Source organism: Daucus carota, chromosome 5 (assembly GCF_001625215.2).
Source record: "Daucus carota subsp. sativus chromosome 5, DH1 v3.0, whole genome shotgun sequence".
Lineage (NCBI taxonomy): Eukaryota > Viridiplantae > Streptophyta > Magnoliopsida > Apiales > Apiaceae > Daucus > Daucus carota.
In genome coordinates this window covers 3,483,033-3,503,175 of record NC_030385.2, presented here as the reverse complement: position 1 = coordinate 3,503,175, position 20,143 = coordinate 3,483,033, and the positions used below count along the sequence as shown (strand labels likewise).

The following is a 20,143-nucleotide window of genomic DNA, read 5'->3' as shown; positions in this document are numbered from 1 at the left end:
CTTTCTATCCTTAGGTCCACTTGTGTTTAGTGTCATTCATCTTAACACATAATTATTATTACTTATCTTCAAAAGTGGATTATTGAGTTTTACCTCTTCTTTTTTGCGAGTTTGGGATTTCTTGTTGGTTGGTTCTAGGGATGGCAAAATAATCCGATCCGACGGATACCCGATCCGAAACCCGAATTTTTGGATATACCGAACCCGAATTTTTGGATTTGGATTTGGATATGGATTTGATTTTTGTACCCGAAATTTTTTGGATTTGGATATGGATATGACCTCTACCGATCCGAAACCCGATCCGAAACCCGAAATCCTATCCGAACCCGATCCGAACCCGAAACCCGAAAAAAACCCGAATATTATATATATATTATAAATAATTTAATATGAATGTGTGTGTGTGTCTATATATATAACATATTTATATTTAATTATTTGGATGAATGTAATATAATACTCTCAATATCAATAGACTAGGTTAAAGGAATAAGGATTTCTATTTAAGACAAATACTTCATTAATAATATATTGTATAAAATATATTGTATATTGGTAATAATGAAAATTAATATGGTTTAAGTTTATATTATTCTAATTTAAACCAATAAAATCCAATCCAATAATCTTAATTTTGAAAAAAAAATACTTAATTATCATAGTTCAGACAGGTTTATAATTTTTAATTTTTTTTTTAAGATATCCGGTTGAAACCCGAATCCAATCCGAAACCCGAAAAAACCCGACGGATTGAATTTGGATTTTACATTTTAATATCCAAACCCGAACCCGATCCGATCCGATCCGAAATATAACGGATTGGATATGGATTTCATGAAACCCGACCCGATCCGACCCGATTGTCATCCCTAGTTGGTTCCCCTCTTTGTTATGAGCCATGCATTACACATTTGCACTCCAACTTGTTTAGCTAATTCTTTTATATAGTACTTCTTTTTCACATTACCATAGTTTTAAACAATAAATATTCATAAACATATTTTGGATTTGAAAATAGTGTGCCTGTCTGTTGAAAAGGTCCATACAGAATCTAGACTTATTTTCAACATATTTATATAATTTTTAATATATTTATGTAAAAAATGTTAATATATATATATATATATATATATATATATATATATGTGTGTGTGTTTGTATGTATAAATCGTTGAAAATTATATATACAAAGGGGTTAAAGTTTTTGGGACTCTTGTATGTATTGGGCGCTTATTCTGCTTACTGATGAGTCATCTCTCGATTTTTAACGTTAACAGCACAAATTTATGCATATTTAACGGAAGATGTGCAAACTTTAGCCGGCTAAAATAATGAGGTGCGATTTTATTTATTCGTAGTTATGGTATAAAATCGTTTTTGAACGAAACTAATAGGATGCGATATGCAATTACTTCTTCCGTCCCTCTCAATTGTTTATACTGGCGGACGGGGGCTCGACACGCATTTTAATGCTATCATAAAATATAATTTGAAAAATTATTTTGAGTTTTTATTCTTCTGAATAAATTTTTACACAAAAAAGAAAATTTTCAAAAAAATATTATGAAATTATGTTTTATATGCTCCTTAAAATACATGTCGAATAATGAAAAAAAATGTAAAGAAAATAAGAGGGACAAAGAGAATATCTCTTTTACATAATGTTTTACGAGTCCATTTTAGTCGATCACTGTAATCAATCCTATTAAATGCTCTTAGACATTTTATTTCCTCAAAAAATTAATAAAGTATTTTTATGTATGTTATTAAATAGAATAAATGATTATATTTAAACTCATGTAAATATATATAACCTTTTTTATTTAATTTTTAATTATCATTTAATTTGATGTGCATTCTGTAATTATATATTATATAAATATATAGGGTAGTGATCAAATACAAACTTCAAACTAATCTAAGCCATTAGATCAATCTAATCTAATGGCCCCGTAGTATATATTCACCACAAACAGTATGCTTTCACACATGATTCCACAAAATCACTCCATTTTTAATTTGATTTTTCCCGTCAATCAGTTCACTTTTTTTGAAATTTGACTTCACTATATTTTTCTTCTTCTCCCAACAATCAATTTCCGTACCATGTTATGGTGTTATGCTTTTAGGATGAGGTTTGCACCAACCTCTCTTCTCCCACACCTTCAACCTTGCAATCGGTGAAAGTGATGGTTTTTGATTTCTTCAACCATTTCCTCCACCGGACTTTGCCACCGTTAATGAGGAATGTTTAGGTAAGTCCCATGTAAAGAAGGTCATGGGCTAACATATTATAATCATATTGTATCGGACACTATTTATAAGTTTTTTGTTTTGATTTTTAGTTTTTATTCTAAGAGAGTTTTGTAGCGGACTAGCACCCCCCACACACACAGAGTAGAATGATAAATTTTGGTACACAATAACATGACATGATAAATTCGGGTTAGATATCAAAGTGGTCATTGAAGTGGAGGTCATATATCACTTCACTCACTGAGCTTAGCGGGGTATTATTTTAATCATTAAAGTCATAATAAATATAAATCAACTACCTCCAAATTTCAGTTCAAGGAGTAAAAATATTATTTATAGAGTTTGACACATTATTTTTGAATACTACCATAATCAAGTAAAAGGTTATGACTTCTAGTATTTATGATATTATATTTAGATTTTATAAAATTTATTTATTATTTATTTTTTATTATATAATTATTATTTTTATATAATTGAAGATAAATGATAAACAAAACTGATAAAATCTAAATATATTGTCACAAATACTAGAAATCGTAACCTTTTACTTGGCTGTGGTAGCACTCAAGAACAATGTGTAAAACTTTATAAACAATATTTTTACTCTTTGAATTAAAATTTGGAGATATTTGATTGATATTTATTGCAACTTTAATGATTGAAAAGATACCCGTTAAGATCAGTCAGCTGACCTCCAATTCAAACCTCTTGATATAATTGTGGTACACAGTAACATGACATACATATCATCTTCGTATTTACAGAGTTCATATTTTTCAGATTCTCCTAATAAAATTGCAGGATGTTACTTAAGATAGTAAAGTCAAGTGGTCTGTTTATAAAATATGACAGTACGCTACCTTCCAAGCTTCAAGTCCTAATCTAGAAATCACAGACAATTCGCAACAAGCCAACAATTCAGAGGATTACTAGTCGAACATACTTTTAGTTTCCCGGACGTTAACGTATATAGAAATAAAACTGAGCTTAAATTTCAATTCACTTTCTTTTTTGGGAACAAGCGTGGACCTTACACCCTTTGAATTTTACATGTCATACTTCACCCAACGGCAAACGCCATCCGAATTTTGTCGAATATTTATAATCATCAAAATTTTTAAACAAAAATTTCGTTGACAAATATATACTTACTACTAACTCTACGAATCGACAGAATCAGGGATGTGCGCGGGACACTTCGGGATCGGGACACATTCCCGATCCCCGAATTCAATACTCGTTCCCGACCCGCCCCGAACGGGGATTTTTTTTTCCTCCCCAATCGCCGTTCCCCGTTCCCTGTTCGGGGCGGGGATCCTTAATATGCTAACAAAATGATATTATCTCATATTTTCAACATCAAATCATATTAAAATTGATTTATAATATGTGAAAAAAAATTGATTTATAATATAAATATAAGATAATTTTAAAATTATATTACAATATAATCACATTCAAACAATAAAAATAAAAATTATTTTTTAATTTCAATAAGATTATAAAAGATATCTATATTTAATAATTTATTTAGTATAATATGTATAAATATATTATTATTCATATATAAATACAATCGGGGTCGAGGATCGGGGAGGGGAGACACAAATCCCCGACCCCGCCCCGATCCTCGAATTTTTTATATAACATTTCCTGTTGCCTGCCCCTGAAAAATTCCAAAAATCCACGACCCGAACAGAGCGGGGATCAAACTCGGGATCAAGCAGGGCGGGGTAAATGCCCATCCCTAGACATAATACAAAATTTTAAAATTTTCGGTGAGGCTATCGAAAATAAAAAAGAACTTTTATAATTTTCGGTTGGCTATTTAATAATTACTCCTATACTAATTAGATAATACATAATTCTTACAATTCAATTCGATTTACAAACTGACCTATATAGTAATTCACATGGTTCGTCTCATAATGTTCTGCTCCCTCAATCTCTTGAATCAGTGGACGAGAAACGACATACACTTTAATACCTATATAAAATATAGTTTTATTATTTAATTAATTTATAAATTTTTCTGTATAAAAGTTTAATATTTAAATTTTTTTTCAAAAAAATAAATATTAAAATAAATTATAAAACTATACTTTATACGAGTATTGAAATACGTGTTGAAAGAAAATGTTTAAAATCGAAGGGGACAGAAAGATTATAATGAAACTAACATATACTTTTTTTTTTGAAATAAACGTACTTGCTTATATTAAACTGAATGAATCACCAATACATTATCAGCCCACTCATGGATGCCTGACGTAGAATGAGTAGCCCTGACAAGAGTATGAGCCACTTCATTCGCAGACCTATGAACAAACTCAACTAGCACTTCCTCGTAGTGCTTAAACATCTCAACACAACTCGACACAATCAAATGAAAATAAGTACGCCTATGAATATCTTTACATGTATCTGCAAGTGTTTTAGCATCTGTCTCGAAAATACATTTCCTGTACCCAAAATCCTTCACCCAGGAGAGAGCTTCCTTCAATGCTATGACTTCCGCTTCTCGTGGTTGGTTTATTTATGAATTCCAATTGAATTTAAACCGGTCCAAACTCCCTTATTCACGATTTAAATAACTCAAATGCTCTTATTAAATATTCGATTTAGAGTATTAAGCACGTTTCAATGAACTGTAAGAGCAAGTTCAAGAGTGCCTCAAATTGATGTCCTAAATTCTAAATCAAAATTTAAGGTATTCGAAGCAAATGAGTGCTCTAACAATGTCTTAAAGGTGTCTTAAAACACTAGGATATCTCTCAAATGCATTTTTGAGGCACAAATATGCAATCATTTCTACCAATAAAAAAGTTAACTTTATCTCGTTTCAACACATCTCTCTCCTCTCTCCTTATTATTTCCCTCCAACCATAGTTCAAATATATTACTATTTTAATAATAAGGCATAATAATAAAATATATTGTTGGAGTTGGTATATAAAAATGATGTCCTAAATCATTAGAACACAATTTTTTATCATATTTATAAGACAATTGTTAGGACATTGTTGGACTTGCTTTGGTAAGGAAGAAGAGATCTTAAGCAAGAAACATCAACATGTGCCGACATTGCATTCGAGCAATGTTCTAAAACGGAAATCATGTTATAATTATTCAAAACATGAAGAAATGGAAAATGTTATAAGTCAAAATGTTATTTATTGGAATTAAAGCTATCGTAATGTATACATCAAACAGCGGACCCGCAGTTTAAACATTTTCGACGAAACTCCGAATCGAAAATTTTCAAACCATTTCGAAAATTTTCTAATTGTGAAATGACTTATCGGTAGGAGAAGAATATTATGAGTCATGGGTATTAATATGAGCTATTATGGTAGAACAATCACTAGTTTATAACCTAATGACTAATGACTAGTCTTAAATTATTCTTAAACTAAAATTTGAGATGGTGATTTTGAAGTTACACAAGCATGTGGGTATCAAGATATTTCATATGAAAAAATATGATTACTGAACTTTTGTATGTGTTTTTGTATTTTCTTTCTTAAATGATCTTAGTGCCCGGAGCTTAATAAAGACTTTTTCTTTTGTCAAATTATTTTTATTAGACAAAAGAAAATACAAACCCATCACGCTTGTGTAAATTGGGACACGACCCGAAACCCGACACGAACCCGACCCAACCCGAAACTCGAAAGTGACCCGAAAATCATCCGATTGACCCGAAAGAGACCCGAAATGATCTGAAATTATAATTTCATTTCTAATAACTTCAATTTTCAGTTTTATTCAATTTCAAGTGATTTTAGCTTGACCCGAGATCGATCCGATTGCTAATACGAACACGACCCGTTACCCGAAATTGTCACCCTGGTTATAATCTAAGTAGACCCATCAGGACCATTTTCAAATCTTTTATTTAGTTTTTGTTTAATTAATTTATTTTGGGATAGTTACCTACACATAAATATACATTTAATTTGATTAAATATATAAGTTACTAAGCTATGATAATAATAATTTTTTACAAACAAATATCAGAATATTACTATCACTTGAGAAAATAAAGTGGGCGTTTGGCATAAATATCATAAATTTCATCAACACAGCAAATTTTCACGCAGCATAGCATATGCATGGGTAAATTCTTTTTTCACGTGTGGATGTGACCCAAAATCTTCATGGCCCCCACCCTACCCCACAGGATAAGAAGATCGAAAGCGAATGAGGAGAGCTTTCTTATGGTCACTGTCGTTAGCGAATAACTTGAGAAGCATAGATTAACAATTTATGAAACATAAGTAACATACCGGCACAACACGTGTCATGTAGCCTTTGGATAATAGGGTGACTTATTAACTGCATCCTACATAATATTTTTATATACGGTTTTTCTGTGGTGTGCCCATGGGCACACATTAAGCACAAAAATTGATGAATTTGGATGGTTTCTATTGGCTTAACCTTCTTTAATAATGATGCACCCCCTGCATTTACACCAACCACACCAATCAAAACCCTCCAATTCTATAAATTTTAGTGCTTAACATGTGCTTATGGGCACACACTAGACAAACCCTTTTATATAAAAACAAGATCTACGGTTTTGGTTCATCTATTACGAACGTAGCTGTGGAATTAATACGTTAAGTGCTTTCAAGCGGGTGTTTACAGTATTGTGTATTGTAAGAACGAAAATCGGTTTTAATCGGTGAAAACACAAAATAAAAATTAATTGAGCGATTAACTGAATAATCAAAATTTAATTTGTTCAACAAATTACAGAGTATGAATTAATTGATGATTAATCATAATTAATCATCAATTTTTAAAACGATGAGTATCAATGATCGTGGTAAGCTATCCTAGTCAATATCCGAAATTTGTAGAGTCGTGTGTGTTGAGAAAACTCTCTGACACCCGGTATAACAAAAAAAAACCTTTTCAATTTTTCAAGTGTCAAACTCACTATTATTCTCTCTGTCCCTCTCATTTTTTTACGGTTTTTTTACATTGCCCGACACGCACTTTAATGCGCATATAAAACATAGTTTTATAAATTTTTTTAAAAAAAATTTTTTTGTATAAAAATATAATCATCAAATTTTTATTCAGAAGAAAAAAAAACTCAAAATAATTTACCAAACTACATTTTACGAGAACATTAGAATGCGTACCGAGCTCCCGTCCCCAATGTAAACAAATGAGGGGGACGGAGGGAGTACAAAATATAAACGAACTCGACATTTAAAATGACGAGAACCAAAGTCAAAACTCAAACTGAATTCGTTTAGCACCCTCTTTTCAACCTCAGAACCTAGCAAGTCTTTGGCTGTACAGTATTCGTAGAATTTAAACTTTGTATCAGTATTTGTTGCTGTAGTTTTCAACAAGACAGGTTTAAACGGCTGTTCTTCTTTATAACACTACAGATAATGACACTTACAGTATCTCCTTAAGGAGATACAGATATCTTAAATTTCAATTCATTCCAGTGCAAAAGCAGCACCAGATTTGCGTAAATTCCACTTGAGTGCTTTAGCTTCCATACCCTTCTCTTTCTTCGATTTTCTTGCATCTCTTAACTTGAATTGTAAGTATTAAAGTTCCTCTGTGGTCCTCTAGTGAACCAACACAAACCATTTTCTATATAAATGTTACTTTTCGCATTTTCAGAACTAGAGCTATCGTAACATGCTCTGTTATAACAACTTTTGCAGACCGCACTACACCATAAAAGGCCTTATCTAACATAAAAAAATTGTTGCAGAATGGGGTCAATATGTTGCTAAAGGCCCATAAAAGGGCTAAGGCAACATTTATTTTATGATAGGATTTTTGCCGTTGCCTTAGGGGGTCTAAGGCAACATATCGTTTGCCTACAGCAACAACCGAGATATGTTAGCAAAGAGTGTTTAATCTAACATTTTATTCTCCTACTCCAACAAAAAATTATGTTACCTTAGAGTAATTTTATTTTTTTAAAAAAGTGGGGCCCACGTGGGGCCCACGTGGGGCCCACGTGGGGGCCACTGTGGGGCCCACGTGGGGCCCACTGTGGGGCCCACGTGGGGGCCATCAAGTTGCCAGGTGGCAGCAGCTAAATTGGCAACATATTTTTCCTATACTGCAACAGTTTTGAAATACAAGTTTTGCAACATTTAAATAGGCTACTGCAACATTTTATCCAAAAAATTTTGCAATTCTACTGTTAAAATACAATACTTCCCAAAATTTGTCCATCATTTCAACAAACCATTGTAAACATACAAAAACCAACATCAAATCCAATTTACTCCAACATCAAATCCACAGCTAAACCAACATAATATCCAGAATCGACCAACTACCAGCAAACTAACAGTTTAATAACAAAAAGTCTAGATATATAACCCCATACTATTAGCTAGTCAAAATAACTTCAAAGAACCAAAGTCTAAACAACCATACTATTAGCAAACTAGAAGCTGGTGCCTTTAGTCATTGGTGTGCCATCGTCATTGTCACTAGCCACATGTGCACACAGCTCTGTAACATCAATTGTGATGTTGGGGTTTGCTTCACCAAGTTTCTTAAGGACCGATGCCAAATTTTGTTGCACCTTCCTGTTTACCTGCTCATCTACCTCTTCTTGGATTTTCTTCACTTTTTCCTCGACTTCAGCAGCAAGGCCTTCCTTAATTTTTGTTGTCAATTCTTTGACATATGTATCCGTTGGAGCAGCAGCTGATAGTTTTTGCGGCTTCTTGCATCTCCCTAAGAGCCAAGTCGGGCCATGCTCTTTATCCAAAAGCATTTCATCAGCAGCCTCCCCGGAATTGATTTTTTTGTTAATTTTATCCTACAAAAGTACAATAACATGAACATAAACGAGCAAATTCAAAACAGAGAAAACTGAAAGGGCAAATATTATGTGTAACTGATTAAGTTAAATACTTACAATTTTCTTTTCCATTGTTTTAGTACTGGTCTTGTACTTGCGTCCTGCATCACGAGTCCGAGTTTTCACAAAAACCTCTGCATCACATGGTTCAGACTCATCTGGGGCATTCTTTTTCTACAAAAATAGATTATACGAGACATAAATTATCGAACAAGAAAGCCAGAAATCATTAATTTAAATTAGATGACCATATACCATTTTGTGTCGAAGCTGTGCGATACTTTTAGGACCAAGAGTGTGAGTCTCGGTATATGACTTGCGGCTATTTGAATTTTTCCTGGCTTTATCCTACAAAAAATTAAACGAAAGTTGAGCAACTTATACTATGTTCCCAAGACAATATTTAGTGCCTAAAATCACAAGTATACCTGAATACTTTCATCATTCCAATATTCCAACAGCAATTTGAACCTCTCAAGTGGAATATCATCAGGCCTATTTTGTAGCCTAATTTCATCAGTTTCAAAAGCTGTATAATGCGCTGCCTTAGTTCGACACTTATACCCCCTCCAGGACGCATGAATTGTCTCAATTGCCCAACTTTCCAGTTCATCGGGAATAATATAGCGGGCCTTGCAAATATTAATAAGAATTACTTTATCGAACTACTCATATAATTCACATTCTCTAATTAAATTTATCATCACCTAACATTTCTATAAGCCAATCAAAATGAAAATTAACTAATTGATGTTCCTAACTCATACTGCTTTGAATTATGCATTACTAATAAAAAGAACAAGAAAATATTGATATATTCAACAATAATTACCTTGACATAATTCCACATAGTTTCCTTCAAATTTTTAGGAACTTTGCGCCAAGTTACATAAGTCAGTGGCACACATCGCTTGGCCAGTGTTCCCAAAAAGCTACTCAGCTCAGAGAGTACCTTGTCATTTTCTGTTATGGGTTGGCCCAGCTCATTCATCCCAATCACAATTCTCTGCTCAAAACTTCTTGTATGAACTTTATCCATTCTTGTCTTTCCTCTTGGGCGGTATGGAACTACAACTTCTAATCAAATTTCAGCAGATGTATTATAAGAGTTATCATGTTTAAGTAGAGCTAATAAGAGTTATAAGCTGTTGAAAAAATTCAAAATGGGGATCTTTAATTTTAACTACTCTGAGTTGAATTATAACAGTTATCATGTTTAACTAGAGATATTAAAGAATATTTTTAAAAAAAATTCCATAATTTATCATACTGAGATCATGAATAAGCAATGTGTTTCTTGTATCTCCTATCATTCAACAAAGAAATGTACTCAAACTTGAAAAACTTATATCGAGAAATAAAATAAAATAGGAATTGCTTACCTTCTTCATCGCCCTCTTCTATTTCAGACATAGATTCTTGAACAACCTTTTTACTTGCATCTGCAAGAGCTTTTTTCTTTTCAACTCTTTCTTTTTCGAGCTTTTCTTTTTCTTCTTTTTCCTTTTTAGCGTCCTCTTGTTGGCGTTTCCGGAGAGCCAAAAAAGCAGTCATTGAACCATTTCCATCATCTGCTTGGGGTATCTCAATTAATGGATTTGCAACTGTTGTTGGTTGTACCGAATGATGCGTCGGTTCCTTATCGCTTCCATCCTCAGTTGTCTTGCTTCCAACATTGGCTCGAGAACGTGTTGTTGGTCCACGTCCCATGACAAGCTTTTTTTTACTTTCTTTCTTCTTTCCCTGCAAAATACAGGGGCATATATCCCAAATAATTAATTTACAATTATAATGCTTGAAACCATAAAATTCGACTCTAAAAAATACAGACCTTTGGTGGAGACACTGATCCAGCAGCATCGCTACCATCATCCTGTGCTGGATCATAATCTTCACTCCCATCCCGCGTCTTTTCTTTTTGTTTGTCCTTCGATTCAGCTTTTTTAAGTCCAGCTGATAGCACAGGTAAATTCAGAGCATAATAAACTTCATTATTCTTTTGGATCCTTATAGCTCTCTGAACTTCATACTCTGTCAAGGGTGGGGGAGGAGGTAGGTTTCCACTACAACCCACCTTGAAATACCACAAGTTCTGCAAGAGTTTTCATTTTCATTCTCTCCCCAATACAACATGCAATGGTTTGGACAAGCGTGTATCTTTTGATAATCGAGCCCTAAATCCCTAATTATGTTCTTAGCAGCGTTGAAGGACAGTGGTATGTTTGCCTCTGGAAAAGCTTCTTTGATAAGCTCTAATATAGCCCCAAATCCAGACTCCGTGATTCCGTGAACACACTTTAAGGAATAAAGTCGGATAATAAAACTTAATCTTGAATATTTTTTGGAGCCTGGATATAAGGGTTGCTTTCCCTCTTCAAGATGGGCATAAAATTTTTTAGCATCGACATTTGGTCCATTAGGCTGATGAAACATCTCATCTAGGTTATCTTCGAAATTTAAATTATTCTCTTTATCCCCTGAATCAAGATCCTCGTCGTTAACTGGCTGGAGAGGAATCTGTGCAATTCCCACAATCCATTCAGAGCACAAAGGCGAATGGCCATTGCAGATGAGATGATCGTATATAAGGTCCTGACTATGCCACTTTATGTTTTTACATATTCTACAGGGGCATGTCATTTCATCACCTACGGCTACGTTAGGGAATGCATTCCGAATAAAGGCTTTTATTCCTCTGATGTACTCGACACTATACTTTGGAAGGTTTATCCAAGTATTATCCACATCGTCCATGGCTACAATTAAGACAATTCAGTTTATTTATTATTTAGGTCACATAAACAAACGATTTCAATGCCTTTCCTAGACAAGACCATTCTTTTACTTTATATATTGAAGATCATATATGGATTATACTTAAAATAAAACATTCAAAACCTATATGTTTATTATGGTAACCTATACAGGGGTTAACATATCTGCCGTGTACTACCTCATCCCAGGGGTTAAGATAAACAGAATATACATATATGTCATAATTTATAGTTTCACTTTCAAATATAAGACCAAACACATGCATATTATTAATCATACAAATCATTAACAACAATATTCTTTTAATCAGGTAAGTCATACATAGAAATTTATCGCAATTCCCTTAAGTTATATATAGAGTATACATAGAGTTTATGAGCCAAGATAATATGTTATGGCATCTAACCAACTAGCTCACAATATCTACAATGGAATCTTACATGTATGGCAGCAGAGCACAAAAATATACAAATGTTCAACAGAGAATCAACACCAGCTACTCTTAATTGTCAAATTTTTTTAAGTTATAAACAGAGCATACATATAGAAACCACAAAACAGAGTCATAACTGGTCACCAGAACAACCTATTTCAAGCATAAATATTTAATAACAAGTCCTGGACACATACACTTACCACAAAATATCAATCAAATGTTAACTAGTAACAAATATTAACTACAAAATGCAACAAATAACAAATGCCACAAAATGAAAACAACAAAAATTCATAAAATGCAATTCCAAACCCCTAATAAAATCAAAAATCAGATAACTTCCCTAATAAAAACAAATAACAACAAAAACAAACCCAAAAACTCAAAAATGTTGAAGCAGAGAGGGAGATACCTGTAGCAAAATCTTTAAACTGAAACCCTAATTTTAAATCCTTTAAATGAAATCCTTAAAATCAACCGAAGAAGCCCTGAAAATAGAAAATAGAGTTAGATTAACAGCCCCCACTATATACAGATGAAAAAAATTAAATCAAAGCCACCATACCTAATTCCAAATGCAAAGCCTCCGCTGAAAATACCTGAAATCAAAGATAAAGTACGATTAGATGTAGTTTAAAAGAAGAAAGACCTGTAAATGGAAGAAAATAAAGAAATGAAGCCCTGATTTAAAGAGAGAAACCCCTAGTTAGGAGTATCAAAGCATCGAGCCCTCAAACCATGCCCTAACTTGAAATCCAAACCTGAGATGAGAGAGATGTGCTGATGAGAGACCAGAGAGACCAGAGCGACGAGAGAGACACGGTGAAAAGAGAGAGAGGCGACTGTGGGGGTGAAGAGAGAGAGAGAGAGACGAGATGTGGGGGTGAAGAGCGAGAGAGGACTGTGTGGAAAATGAGAGAGATGACTGAGTGTGAGTGGAAAAGGAAGTGAAAAAATGGGGCGGGGTGTTAGTGAAACAAAGTCCCGCTGCTTGTCTGATTTCACCGGGAACCACGCCCGCTTGTTCAAATAAACATATATACATATATTTAGTTTATATTTTATTTTTTTGTTTACATTTTATTTTACTTTTTAAATAAATAAACATATATTTATTATTTAAAATAAAATCATTCACCTATTAAATTATTTAATATTTTATATAATTTTTTATATTTTTAGTTTATATTATTACATAACTTCTATTTTTATTTTTAATACAAGTAATTACTTTTTTCTTTAATTTTAAGTTAAAATATTATTTTCACCTTTTAATAGCTTAAGCTAACATATTTGTCTCCATGTTGCACCCTTAAACACTTTCTAACAAAGGCAACATCCCCTTTTTGGCTAAGCTAACATGAAAAATATTATGTTGCGGAAGGGTGAAAGTAGTGTAACTAAGGTAACATTTTTTAGCAACATTTACAAAGGTCGCGTTGCGATAGGCCTTTTATGGCGTAGTGCCGCTAGAGTTTTCTTGAGGCTTCGCGAATGGGGAGACAGGCTTGTTGTGTGAAGCAGAAGTTGAGGAAAGGGTTGTGGTCACCGGAGGAGGATGAGAAGTTGTTTAATCACATTGCTAGATATGGTGTCGGTTGCTGGAGTTCGGTTCCTAAATTAGCTGGTAAGTTACATTCTACGTGCTTCTGAGTGGGATATACTGGATATGTTTGGTTTGTTTTTGTGGTATAGTGCTAATGCATTGTTGTTGCAGGATTGCAGAGGTGCGGAAAGAGTTGTAGACTGAGATGGATAAATTACCTGAGGCCCGACCTCAAGAGAGGAATGTTTTCGCAGCAAGAGGAGGATCTTATACTTGGTCTCCATCAGGTTCTTGGAAACAGGTAAACTATTGACAAAATGCTGATGAATATAAATCAAAGTTAAAATCTTTGGGGAATTAATAGAATTGTGTGTTTATTAGTAGTATGTGATTATGTATACTAAAACGGAAATGGCAGGTGGGCTCAAATTGCAGCACAATTACCCGGAAGAACAGACAATGAGATCAAGAATTTCTGGAACTCGTGTTTGAAGAAGAAGCTATTAAAGCAAGGTATCGATCCTAACACACACAAGCCATTAAGCGAGGCTGAGGTTGTAGCCACGAATGAGAAGAATCATACAGACGGAGCTTCCATACTACAACCACCACAAGGGCATCCTAATGTGTTTGCACCAATTTCAACTGATAATGGTAATGTAAAATATGCTGAAGCTTCGAAGGACCCTATGGACAGAAAACCAAACTTTGATCCTTTGTTCTTGCTTGAATTCCAAGAAAGAGTTAATCTAAGCGGATACAGTTCAGGTCTCATGGGGCAATTTCAGAAAACTGAGACAATCTATGACCACAACCAGTTTGATGTCAAACCAAAATTTGGCTTTTCCTCCATGCCAAATTTAACAAATTATGATATTCAAGGTCTAGCAGAAACAGAATTTTCTGCGAATACAGCTTCTACAATGAGTTCGCTAATTTTCAATGAAGTGAAGGAAAGTTCAGGTAATAGCTCAATTGTAAATAGTACTGCAAATGCCGCACTGGAGTTGGACAAAATGGTTGAGAATGATAGAACTTTCTCATGGGATGCGGATAACAGCTTTGAATCAATGTTCCAGTTTGGTGAAATAAAATCTGAAGAATCGCCAAATGCAGGTCACTGGCAAGGACAGTTTCAAGCTCAGTGTGCTGATGATTACATTAGTTATCCCTTAATGTCCCCGTCACAAGATCTCATCGGAGAGAATGCAGATATTTTTCAACAAGTATAAATTTTAGATTGAATGGTATTCTCAAATCATAAATAATCCATACATATGTTTATAGCACAGGATTTCAGTTAAAAGGTTTTGAGGTGAGCTTAGTTGAGTTGTTCCCACACTATTATGTGTCTGTTATTGTAAATATTGTATTTTACGAGTGCTGAATAAGAATTTACCGTTGTACTTGCATGGATGGGGTCGACGAGTGATCACAGAGGACCTGCTGTCGAGTTAGCAACCTTAGAAATTGCACGTTAGGGGATTGTCGTCTGATCTGATCTATTGCCAGAGTGGTTGAGCCTATTCCATAAATTGCAAAACTTTCAGATTGCGGAACACCTGCAATTGGTTAAACAGTGTAGTTAAAGATAAAGAAAATACATCTTGTCTCCTGATGAGTCCTAATCAGTAATCACTAACAATATTGACAATTATAAATGCACATCAATGCTAACTAGAAATTTAAATGGACGTAGTGAGTGCTTTCGACAGATAAACATCAACTAATTAGAACTTTAATTTGAAACATCAAGTGCACAAAAGATCAAAATCATGAATTTTCACTGCAGCAGCTTGCAGTACTAAACACAGATGATCGTAAAAAAGTGTCAAGCTTGCGACGCTAAGCCACATTTGCAATTAGGAAAGGGTCGAAAAATTTGGCTATCTGCTCAGGAAACAGAACTCTGTTGATTCACTAAAGTTAACAGACAACAGATTACTAAGTAGGGCAGAGGAAATCTTTCGAATATCAGGGAGTTTTCATGAAAGATACTGGAACCTTCAAGCAAAAGACCAAAAGCAAAATCTCGATGCTATACTTTACATATCATTCAAAATGTAATTGCTTTTAGACATTGTTCATCGAAAGTGGAATATAAGCTAAAATAAATTCCCCAACGAAATCTTTTGAAGTTATGAAAGAAGTGTCTTTCTAATGTGTGCCCAACAACTACTTTTTAGTTAGGTGAAAGATTTTGATTGGTGGAGACTTTCATATTTGCAGAGGACCATCATTATTAATGGTACGAGAGCCACTAGAAATTTATCACCTAACTAAAAAGTGGTTGTTAGCGTGTTCCCATGTAGTGTGTGCTCATGGGCACACACTAGAAAATCCGATGAAAGAATACTAATATGAACACTAGTACTCTGCAACTCAACAGTGTTCTTGAAAATTTTGTGAATGGCTTAAGCTTGACCTTAATCGATTATCTGATGTGAACTATATTAGATTTTAGTAGCATAAACAGAATTGGATTAGCAGAGGGTTAAAGAGAAAACTCTTGCTTTCGAGACAGAGAAATGCTACGTCCACAGAAAAAAGGTACACATTGTGTTGGCCTAGACAAGCGAGATCATGAGGGAAATTGCATATCTTCCGCCGGTTGAAAATGTACCAAACACATCTTTTCCGGATGGAAGAACCCGGAATGCAGTACCAGTGTTTGGAACATTTCAAGCAGCGGAAGAGATGCCGTTTCATTATCCAGGAGGCGGGAGATATAATTACGATTACAAGATCCTTGTTACAGAACATACATTCCAATGCACAAAACATCGCTTCAGTCGCCACATCAAGTAGATGTTTTGTGGATCGAACTATATGTTCTGGTACAAGGAAGGTCGAACCGCAGAGACCGTATGTTCGTATGTTCTGGACCAACTAGCTATTTATAGTAGCACTATAGTAGCAGGAGTTCTGTAATAGGGTTTAGAAATTTGAAAACTTGTGATATTATAATCTTTGTTTACCAGGCTGGACTTGGGAGAGCTCAACGAATCTTTGGCTAGTTGCAGTATAGCAGATTGAAATTACTAATAATGTATCGTGAATCGTCATGCATTGCTTAAACAAATAGTAGGTTCTTAATTTGAATCTTGCTTTTTTAGTTTCAAGACACCGTGACTAGCATCTAGTTATGGGTGCAGCCTGCATACCAGGACTAGGGCCTCTCATTATATTGTAATCTATCAGTCTAATTTTAAATCTTGCTTTGCTTCACGCATTCTCATGCCACAAGATCCGCGATATGCTGTGGCTTGCAGATTTATCTATTTCCTTCTCGTTTCTAATACTCCCTCCACCCATTTTTTTGAATAGTTAAATTAACCGACTGAAATTTATACATATAATTTAAATTTCAAAAATAAAAAAAACTAGTACATACAATATATTATAAAACATAAATTTTAGTTTTTTTAAATAATAACAAATTTATTTTTTTCATGCTTGCTCAAAAATTAGTCAATTTAACCGTTGAAAGTCAAAACAGGACATTTAAAATGGGATGAAGGAGTAATTATAACTTCCAAATTATTTATTTTTTTGTCACAAACTTCCAAATTATTTTATTACATCCATTTTATACAATTTTCTTTTGTACCTCCATTCCACTCATTTCTATACTGTTTTTTTTTTCTAATGCTGGAAACATATTTCAAATTTTTGTAAAATATAATTCTACAACATTTTTGTTCCGAATAAAATATAAGCATTAACTTTTTATTTAGAAAAAGATTAAAATATAATTTATGAGGCAATATTTCGTAAAAGCCTTAAAATGAATGCGTAGATTATATGCGTACTAAGCCTTCCGAAAAAGAATATATACATAATTGTAAAAGTCACCCAAAAATCAAAATGCAAAAGAGGGAACCGTGTTGATATCAAAAGCTCAGATGTAAGAAAAATATAATAGAATTGTGAAGATAACCAGTGAACCAAGTAGTAAAAGGGAGGTTTTACTTGAGCAATTGTAGATCATCTTCCAGTTATCATTCACAACACACCTATAGCCTCCAACAATCTATCCCAGAAACCAAGTTCTAAATAGTTTTGACAAGCTATTCATTCGCAACAGGAATCATGCACCATTATTAACAAATTTTCTCAATGTATGACTTCAATTATCTACGATATTATAGACTGTCACATATATACCAAACTAAAGCAATCTCTCTCCACTTGGATGAACAGAACGATATGAAACAGAAACATGATCATAAGAATTACCATGCATTGTGAAATTTAATTACAAATTATATTGTAAATTTAAAGGGACTTGGAGTAATTAATCAGTCCAAATTCCATTCTACTCCAGCAAGGACAATCTTAGCATAAAGACACATACTGTAGTAGACTGCAGCCTCTAGGAATTTTCCAGAAGTTTATTAAAACCATTTAACAAGAGCACAATCATTTACATAAAATCTGAACGAAAACTCAAATTACAAATACACATCAAATACTATGAATAACATCAAACAACTGATACTCAAGTTTACTTATTGAAGATAAGCAAATCGGTTTTATCCACTCAAATGACATAAAAATCATATTCACAACTAAAGAAACATTATATCAGTATCAGGTTATGAAACAAACTGCAAACATGGCAGGACAGGTTAAAGTCAAACTGCAAACGTAAGAGGCAGCACGACATATATAAAAGCCATGCTTACAACATTAAAGCTCTTCGCTTGGAAGAATAGAACGATATGAAACAGATATACAGCTATATGCACATAACGAATGTTCACTCCCTTCATAATCAGAAGGAATGAACCATAATTTAATACTAAAAATGGAGGAAGAATAGACAAAAATTTTCTCCTGCATTCTGGTTCAAATTCGGTAAAAATCATTTGACCCCACACAATCATTTGCATCATATAGTTATAAGAAACTCTTACTACTTCCATTTCAATACAAGACTACACATGAACCAGCAATCAAACAACACCTATATTTAATTTTTAAAGACAAGCAAATCAGATTCATATACACAATGTCAGACCCGACAACCTACATTCCCCTGTAATCACATTCTCGGATTACAAATTAATCCAGCTACATTGCATAAGCAACATTGACATGTCCAATTAGAGCTAACAACCATATAATTACCACATTCCCCAACAATCACATTCTCGAATCACAAGTTAATCCACCACCTACACTGCATAAACAATACTCACATAAACAATTAGACCAAACAACCTTATAATTACCACATTCCCCTATAATCACATTGTCGAATCACAACTTAATCCACCTACATTAATCAACAATATTCACATAACCAATTAGACCTCGCATTCCCCTATAATCATGTTCTCGGATCTACGTACATTGCATCAGCAATATTCACACAAACAATCAGACCTAACAACTTTATAGTTACCATATTCCCCTATAATACCAATCCCGATAATTTGATCAATCGATAACAAGCACACAGTATAACCAAAAAAACACGCAATCAAGTAGATATTTCTAAATTCTATCAATACCAAAAAAGGATTCATAAGTCATTACAAATCACATCCATATCAAAATCAGCAAAAAAACTAAACCCGAACCTAAGCCGTCAACAAAACCGCGCCTCCCGCCTCTTTAATCTTCTTCTCCGCAGTCTTCGACACAAGCTTCGCCTTCACAACAACCGGTTTCCCCAAACTACCCTTCCCCAGCACCTTAAAGTACCCTAGCTGCGTCACATCGAGCACCGGCGCCTTGTCACACCCCTCGCTCTTCTCCTTGACGTCCTGTGGGACCATTGACCAGAGCTTGTCGACGTTGACTATCGGACAGTAGAACTTGTTGCGGAGCTTGTGGAAGTAACGCATACCGACCTTTCCGAAATATCCGGGATGGTACTTGTCGAAGAGGATGCGGTGGTGGTGCATGCCACCGGCGTTTCCGCGGCCGCCGGGATGCTTGCGGTGCTTGCCGATGCGGCCGTGGCCGGCGCTGACGTGGCCGCGCTTCTTGCGGTTCTTCTTCAAGCGAGTTGTCATTGTGGAGGGGTGATTTGGGGGTTAGGGTTTGGTGGGGGAGCGGCGGAGGGAACGAAGGTTTTTAGGGTTCGGAGGTGTTTATAAGTGAGAGTGAGAATTCATTTACTATTTTGCCCTAGATCTTTTCTAAAATTGTTTTCTCGAGTTTAAATTTAATAAATCATAGTAGTAAATAAAAATTATAGACACCCATTATTTTTGCCTAAAAATATGATCAATTTATCAATAGATCAGTA

At 34.2% G+C, this 20,143-nt stretch overlaps 3 protein-coding genes across 5 annotated transcripts; 1 reads left to right on the top strand and 2 right to left on the bottom strand.

Annotated features, from left to right (window-relative positions):
- Positions 1–8,466: 8,466 nt before the first annotated feature.
- Positions 8,467–13,574, bottom strand: LOC135152571 (uncharacterized). 3 transcript variants are annotated; one of them, XM_064092912.1, is made up of 10 exons: positions 13,036–13,572; positions 12,901–12,934; positions 12,748–12,823; positions 10,956–11,077; positions 10,507–10,867; positions 9,957–10,201; positions 9,553–9,756; positions 9,380–9,472; positions 9,182–9,298; positions 8,467–9,082 (listed from the first exon to the last, which is right to left on the bottom strand). In XM_064092912.1, exons 5-10 carry the CDS (start codon positions 10,832–10,834, stop codon positions 8,702–8,704), a joined length of 1,368 nt encoding a protein of 455 aa, XP_063948982.1. In that variant the 5' UTR covers positions 10,835–10,867; positions 10,956–11,077; positions 12,748–12,823; positions 12,901–12,934; positions 13,036–13,572; the 3' UTR covers positions 8,467–8,701. The 3 variants fall into 3 exon arrangements, with proteins under 3 accessions (XP_063948982.1, XP_063948981.1, XP_063948983.1); XM_064092911.1 differs by having other exon boundaries at positions 13,097–13,572; XM_064092913.1 differs by having other exon boundaries at positions 9,957–10,198; positions 12,901–13,574.
- Positions 13,575–13,807: 233 nt separating this feature from the next.
- On the top strand, positions 13,808–15,286 carry LOC108221189 (transcription factor MYB15). The gene is made up of 3 exons (XM_017395086.2): positions 13,808–13,962; positions 14,053–14,182; positions 14,300–15,286. The coding sequence occupies exons 1-3, from the start codon at positions 13,830–13,832 to the stop codon at positions 15,111–15,113; spliced, it is 1,077 nt and encodes a 358-aa protein (XP_017250575.1). The 5' UTR covers positions 13,808–13,829; the 3' UTR covers positions 15,114–15,286.
- A 4,064-nt stretch (positions 15,287–19,350) lies between these two features.
- Positions 19,351–19,987, bottom strand: LOC108220717 (large ribosomal subunit protein uL15x). Its single transcript, XM_017394567.2, has one exon. The coding sequence runs from the start codon at positions 19,905–19,907 to the stop codon at positions 19,470–19,472; it is 438 nt and encodes a 145-aa protein (XP_017250056.1). The 5' UTR covers positions 19,908–19,987; the 3' UTR covers positions 19,351–19,469.
- Positions 19,988–20,143: the final 156 nt, after the last annotated feature.